This window comes from Glycine soja, chromosome 15 (assembly GCF_004193775.1).
Source record: "Glycine soja cultivar W05 chromosome 15, ASM419377v2, whole genome shotgun sequence".
In the NCBI taxonomy this organism is placed as follows: Eukaryota; Viridiplantae; Streptophyta; class Magnoliopsida; order Fabales; family Fabaceae; genus Glycine; species Glycine soja.
In genome coordinates, this window is record NC_041016.1 from 40,612,688 (window position 1) to 40,620,261 (window position 7,574).

Sequence of the window (7,574 nt, forward strand, 5' to 3'; positions counted from 1 at the left end):
GTCTCTACTCATTCTAGACTCAGGTTTTTCTGCAACAACATGGCTTTTGTTTCTCAAGTTGAACCAAGAAACATTAATGAAGCTTTGTGGGACTTAGTTCCTAAACCTACCTCTCACAAGTCAATTGGAACCAAGTGGGTGTTTCAAAATAAACTTGACGAATCTGGCATCATAGTAAGAAATAAAGCAAGATTGATTGCAAAAGGTTACAACCAAGAAGAAGGAATCGACTATGATGAAACCTACGCTCCAGTTGCAAGGTTAGAAGCCATAAGACTGCAACTTGAATTTGCATGTATCATGGATTTCAGACTTTTTCAAATGGATATGAAGAGTGTCTTCCTCAATAGTCTCATTGAAGAAGAAGTGTATGTAGATCAACCATCAGGTTTTGTGGACTACAAACATCCTAACCATGTCTATAGAGTGAAAAAGACTTTGTATGGTTTGAAACAAGCTCTAAGTTCATGATATGATAGATCGAGCAGTTTTCTAATCGAGAAATCTTTCACTGGAGGCTAAGTTGACAAAACATTGTTGATTAAGAAAGTAAATAGTGAGGTATTAATTGTTCAAATATATATTGATGATATTATATTTAGTGCTACTAATGAAATTTTGAGTAAGGAATTTTTCAATTATATTCCGAAAGAATTTGAGATATCTATGATAGGAGAGTTGAACTTCTTCCTTGGAATCCAAGTCAAGCAGATGAAACATGGAACCTTCCTAAGTCAAATCAAGTCCTGTACAAAACTAATTATGAAATTCAGTATAAAAAGTGCAAAAGAAGCATCTACTCCAATGGCAACTTCAACCTACCTTGACTTAGATGAGAAAAGTTGCAAATTAGATAGAAAGAGCATAAGTGGGACATGCCACCTATAGAGAAGCTCTCTTGTATCTTGGAACTGCAAAAAACAAGCTTGTGTAGAACTTTCCATTGTAGAAGTTGATGATATTGTAGTTGGAAGTTGTTGTGCTCAAAGTCTCCAACTGAAGCAACAACTTGAAGACTTTGAAGTAAACCTTTATCACATTCCTCTAAAATGTGATAACACAAGTGCGATCAATCTCACTAAAAATCATGTCATGCATTATAGGACTAAACACAAAAATAAGACATCATTTTTTTAGAGATCATGCTTTAAAAGGTGATTGTTGCATTGAGTTCATAGATAATGAGCATCAGCTAGCAGACATATTCACTAAACCACTTGCTAGAGATAGGTTCAACTAGCATAGAATGACATTTTGGTTAGTGCATATTATCTATTGCATATTGCAATCCATATCTCTTTATTTCTCTTGATATGTCTTAGTTTGTTGATGCGTGTGTTTACTCATTTGTTTTTCAAAAAATTACATGTTTTTCTTGATGATTTTGTGATTTCTCTTTATTTTAATCGATTACTCTTCGTTTTAATCCATTATTGAGTTAAATGTGATAAGTTTTTTAAAACTTTCTGTTTTAATCAATTACGCCATGATTTGATTAATTACTATTGCTTGGCATGTGTTATCAGTTTTAAAAATCTTTTTGTTTTAATCAATTAACCCGCATTTTAATAGATTATTGTTTTCATGATTGTGGTGTTTTTGTTTAAAATCATCTGTTTATTAATAACACCTAAGGGTATCCTTTAACCATTAACTATAAATCTATTCCTTGAAAGAAGTCTTTTGGTTATTATTTCTAAAGTCCATAAATTTGATAATTTACGTTGACCTTTAATGGAAACTTTTATTACCCAAATTACTAAAAGGTAAAACCTCAATTTTAATTAGAAATCAATACCAAAAAATGCATATGAATATGTATCTAAGTTTTGTCCTTATCTAAATCTCTTCTTCCACTGTAACATAATCCATTATTTTAAACGCAACAACACAGATTCTCTTCGTTACTGGAAAAAGAGATCGAGTACAATAAACTAAACCCATGATTAGTAATTAGTAATTGATGATGCTCATCTCTGGTGTGTATTAAAAGTCGCCCTATTTTCCCATAACTTGAAAAATGGCAAGACCCCACAATTTTGTCATCCCCAAAACGCCAAAGTACCTCTCAAGGCATGATTAAAAGGGCTATATTGTGAATGGTATAACTACAATATTTTTCATTTTTTTCTGAAGAACTTTCACAGAGGAGTTATAAAGAACTTCACAACAATTAAAAGCAAGCCATTGGATGCAAATGCATCTCATAACTATTCCTGGCATACCAGATTCAACCGCACAGTAATCCACAAGGAGAATTCCCTGATACTCGTATATACAAACCTCTACAACTAGGTACAGATCTCAGAATGGAGCTGATGCTATTCGGCGAAGTTGATATTTAGGTTCAGGAGGGGGTTCACATGGCAACATCAGCTCTAGCTCCTGCAAGTTGAGGAAAATTTATAAACTAGTCTGTCTATGATTATAGAAATAAGAAAGTAAGCATGTACTAATGAATGAGCAGTGAAGATCTGTGTTAAGGGTTTATGATTCAATATCTTTGTTAAATTAACTCCAATTGTGCAAGAAGGAGCAAGGAATGTAAAGCTAGTAAATCAAAGTCAAGCTCACTACCCACAAAAGCCAGGTTATATAAAGCAGCAAGAAAAGCCATGGCTAGTACAAGATATGGAACTCCAGCGCATGGAAGTAATATTTATGTTTGGTGACAAGTGTGCTCTAAATAGCTAAAACGTCAGAAGGCATTGGCATGAGAGGCAATTTTTGTAAAAGATTAATTGCAGAGGGAAAGGAAAAAATATCCAAGAGTTGTGTCAGGCTTTCACATGTTCAATTCTGTTTATTCATCACAAGTCACAACATTAAACCTGATTCAAATATTTTCCTCAAAAAATCTTACACAACTGTACAAGCTAGAGCAGTGAGATCAGGAAGGATACATCCTAATAAGACATCATGTTAACAATGCTGTTTTTGTAATGATTCATTGAATTTCATGTGTCATAAGATTTTCTTGTGAATGATCCCTCAAGCGACCAACTTTATTTTTCTAATGTATATAATAAAAGCCCTGGTGCAGCGGTAAAGTTGTGCCTTGGTGACTTGTTGGTCATGGGTTCGAATCCGGAAACAGCCTCTTTGCATATGCAAGGGTAAGGCTGCGTACAACATCCCTCCCCCATACCTTCGCATAGCGAAGAGCCTCCGGGCAATGGGGTACGAAGTTTTTATATAATAAAAGCACTAAAGTTCAAATGTCTAACTAAAAACAGTTAATGTTAATGAGAATGGAAACACTGGCATGATAAAATCTCCTCAAACTAACACCAAAGATTTCAAAAGCATTGTAATCATCATAAAGACGTATCCCATTGCACAGCTAGTACCATCCAGAAAGGATCTACCCAAAAAACCAAAGAGGAGAAAAATGGTACAACAATAATATAAACTAATCTTAACAAAGTATATCTAGGATATTATGTTGATCAAAGTGCATTCCTATTTTTTTCCAATATACCAAGTACTTTCCTATTTCATTCCAATATAGCAAAATCAATTACGAGAGTCCAAACTAACCCCCAAATTCCATAATCCAAGGGATACAAACCCACAGGGATAGATCAATGATTTGCAATAACTTATAATTTAGGTTGTTCACAGAAGAAGTGGAATCAGCCTAAGCCAATATATGACAAAGTAGTTTAGTTTAGTTAAAAAAATATAAGCAGGGTTGCTAATTCTTCCATTCTCATGTCACTCAATATTCCAGACTTGGATGACATATATACAGAAAAGTAAAACTCATTTGATTACTAGATTTATCGATTATAAATTAAAATTCATCAAACTCTAAATCCAGAAATATAAAAAGAAGTCAGATTATTATAATGTTAGCCAGCATACAGTCAATCCACAATGTACAGAATACAGATAAATGACAGCTGTAAAATAATGGTGCATCACAGTCAACAGAAACAAGTTGTTTCTACAAATATCCTAAAACAGCAGGATAATGCAAAAACGGGAAGGAAAGAGGTGCCTTTTGTCTTGATTGATAATGTAGAAAAGAAAATATCTAACAATCATGTGAGTATATCATCCTGCCATTCAAAATATCTAAACAGTTATACCAAAGTATTTATTCTGATCTACTACGTCTCAATGCTTAATCTTTTGCAAGGGGCCAAGAGTAAGAAACATGTTTAAAATGATTGAAATGCATCTGCACATCTAAAAAACAGAATGGAAATGAACGAATAAAACAAAATAGATAAAAGGAAAAATAAATTTCCCCCATTATTAAAACAAAGAAGAAACCAGAGATAAACTAGTTTCAAACAAAGGAGAAACCTTTCTTCCCCAGTTCCCCTTAATTTAGAATTTTTGTCTAATAATATTTCGTCCCAGAAAAATTAAACAATGAGCAATTTTCTGTTTAAGTGTTTATTGAATTTTCTTTTCCATCAACACACCATACTGTATAATAAGAAGTTTCTGAAGATTAATTACTAGTTGCCAGCTACCAAAATCATACACTTAAAGACTACAAATTCACGCAGCAAAGAAGTTGTTAATGGAATTCAAATATCTGATTTAATTCCCAAGTCACATAAGAAAAAATAAACCAACTACAGGCACTAATTGTAAGTAAAGTATGGTCTCAAGGAAATTGAGTAAAACTATTTCATGGTCAAAGACAATTTGTTAATAATTGTTAATTCAGGTCTTGATTAACGAATTACAATATGCAGAGTTTCCTATCTCTACAAAAGGCATAAAATAATAATTGAAACTAAGATTATCTAGTCTCCTACTTATTCTGAAAATATACTCTGCAAAAAGAGAAACTACTCAATTTTGGGACTGAAGGTATATGCAGGAATTTCAATTAATAGCAAAGCACACTTAAGGCAATTAAATTAGAACTTCAAAGATGAATCTAACCTTTTGTTTCCTCAGCCTTTCATTTTCCTCTTCCAGGCGCGAGACTTTATTCTCCAATTCATTTGTGTATGCCTGTTTATAACATGATTCAGGTTTAGGATTTTTACTAAGGAAAAAACTAATTAAAGGATAAGGACTAAGATAACATGTCACTCAAAATAAAGTAAGAAAGATCACCTGTTTCCTTGCTCTTGAACGGGCAGCTGATTCCCGATTTTTTATCATCCTTTTCTGTCTCCTCTCAACAGTCTTCTCTCTCATGTCCTCAGAATTGCTCCATTTTCTTCCAGGAGTCAGCATATCAGGCATTGTTCCCATCAGAGGTGATGGCAATGCCACCTGACTATCTGCAAATGAAACATCTATCGAAGCTTCAGCTCCCATGTGTATTGGTTGTACCATACCTTGGCTAGGCATATAGATCCCCCCCATTAAACTTTGTGGGGAATGCTGATATTGTACTTGTGGATATTGTATCCACTGTCCTTGTGAAGGAAACTGCGGTACTGCCACGTTTGAATCAACTCCAGCTATAGTACCAGTATTTGTTCTATTAGAAGATGCATCTGCAACAACACCTGCTTTCACCAAGAAATCCTCCAATGTCATTTCTCCCAAAGTAGGATGTCTGTCTTCGAACTTCTTCTCCGCAATGATTTTGTTTTCTTGGATATCTCTCCAAACCTCATCTACAGTCATCTTGCTTAGTGCTCCAGTTAATGACAGACTAGCCTGATGCTGCAGAGCAGCTTGACTAGCTTGTGATGTGCCCTCATTGTCCATACCAATGGTCTGGCTTGCCTCAGCAGTCCACACATTTTTTAGAAGCTCATCAAGGTTCATACTAGTTAGCGGCTTCCCCAAATCACCCAATTGATTCTGAACCTCATCCAGTGTGAGACTGTACATTGAGTTTTGCCTTTGGGTCCCCATTTACCAATTTTCACTGTTCAAAATTCACTTCACATCTCACACTCAACTTTTTTAGTACTTCAAGACTGAAAGCAACTTTTCCAAATCTTCAAATCCTGCCCCAGAAAATCAGAAGCTAATTAATACAGAATTCAAAATCACCATCTTAGGATCCACAATAACTTACATGCCTAACATGCATTGAAACGGACAAAAGGAAACCGTCGATTGAAGGGAGGCCAGAAAAATTCAAAACTTTCTGTCAAACATGATATCATGTAGTTGGAAAAGTTGCAATTTCCTTAGAAGAAAATAATTTTAAATATATAATGCAAAACTCAAACCAGAACAAGGAGAAAAAATGAGAGGTTTTGTAATTTAGCAGCAGGGTACATTTCATTTCCATTAAAAAGAAAATGAGACCAAGCAAACAAGAAAAATGTGACAGTATTGTTAGTCTGTTTTTTATCTACCACACACAATAAATTGAAAAAAAAATAAATAAAGACCAAAAAGTTAAAAATAAAATCGACTTCATAAATGAACTTCAAAATTGAAACAGAGGATAACTCTAGAAGGGAAAGCAAATAAAACCTGATGATTATGTTAAACACTCAAACTAAAAATTCACTGAAGCACTGGTAAATTCAAGCAAATGAAAAGAATCCTTACAGTAAAATAAAAACAACAGTTTTTCATTTCTCGGCAGTTTACTTTATAAAGGGTTATTAGAACATTAATCCCTTGCATGCAAGCTCAAAGACACAGTCACCTAAATTAAATCTCCAATAAAACCCAAAACCCCATATTCAAAAGACAAACACACACAAATGCCCTTTAAAATATCGGCACTAGAATACCAGGGAAAGCAAAATTGAAAAGCACACAAATTCATCCCAAGAGGATCAATTCAGAAACAGAAGTCGACGAAGAAAAACACCCAGAATTCAAAACCAAATCTTTTAATCAAGAACTTTAAAGAAACCCCATTTGCATGCAACCAATTCAGCATCACTATTGAATCACCAAAAGAAAAAAAAATAATCCTAAAATTATCTGAAGAAACAAAAGGGTGTGATATCAAACCCATCACAAACCCAGTATTCGTTACCCACATGCAATGATAAAGATTCAAAATTTGGAGAGAAAAATACCATGGAAAAGAAAGAGTGTGCTGTAAGGAATAAAATTGAGTCAGAAAAAGAAGAGAAGAACCTTTTCTTCTTTTTTTGTCTGTCGGGGAGAGAGACACACACCGATCTGAAAGTGGAGTGTGAGTGATAGAAGCAATGGGTTTTGGAGCGAAAATCAGAAAAGACGAAGAAGCGTTGTGTTCGTGAGTGTCTGTGAGTGTGTTCGTGCGTTGGTGTAGCAGAAGGAAAATCGAAGTGAGTTGTGAGTTGTGACTTGTGAACGAAAGAGAGAGAAAAGAAAGAGAGATGTGAGAGAAAGAAGGAAGAGGACAGCCAAATGGCAATTGCTAAATTTTTATACATAAAAAAAAACAAATGAATGTAATGAAAGAGCGTGTCATGACGCTTCTTATTTTTTAACCCACTCTCCCTTATAGATTACAAAATATTAAAAAAAAAAAAAAAACTACAAGTTTATCAAGAATTTTTTTTTAAAATTTTCTTTTTTACACTTGGATTCTTAACTTTCTTTTAATAAATTTTGTATAGTCTTATTATAAGATTAAGGAACACTCACTAATTTATATTTTAACGGTAGAATTTAACTTCAATTTTTTTTTT

General features: G+C 33.9%; 1 protein-coding gene across 1 annotated transcript; it reads right to left on the minus strand.

Moving 5' to 3' along the window:
- Positions 1-1,988: 1,988 nt before the first annotated feature.
- LOC114386582 (ABSCISIC ACID-INSENSITIVE 5-like protein 2) lies at positions 1,989-7,315 on the minus strand. The gene is made up of 4 exons (XM_028346603.1): positions 7,036-7,315; positions 5,086-5,936; positions 4,909-4,980; positions 1,989-2,385 (listed from the first exon to the last, which is right to left on the minus strand). Exons 2-4 carry the CDS (start codon positions 5,839-5,841, stop codon positions 2,305-2,307), a joined length of 909 nt encoding a protein of 302 aa, XP_028202404.1. The 5' UTR covers positions 5,842-5,936; positions 7,036-7,315; the 3' UTR covers positions 1,989-2,304.
- Between the last annotated feature and the right edge of the window lie 259 nt (positions 7,316-7,574).

Bases quoted from the DNA above. Each gene is read 5' to 3' on its own strand.
- LOC114386582 (XM_028346603.1), bottom strand. From the start codon at position 5,841: ATGGGGACCCAAAGGCAAAACTCAATGTACAGTCTCACACTGGATGAG. The intron at 4,981-5,085 runs GTGATCTTTCTT...TGTTATAAACAG, and splicing joins GTTCAAGAGCAAGGAAACAG to GCATACACAAATGAATTGGA. The intron at 2,386-4,908 runs GTTAGATTCATC...CTCAACTTGCAG, and splicing joins AAAGGCTGAGGAAACAAAAG to GAGCTAGAGCTGATGTTGCC.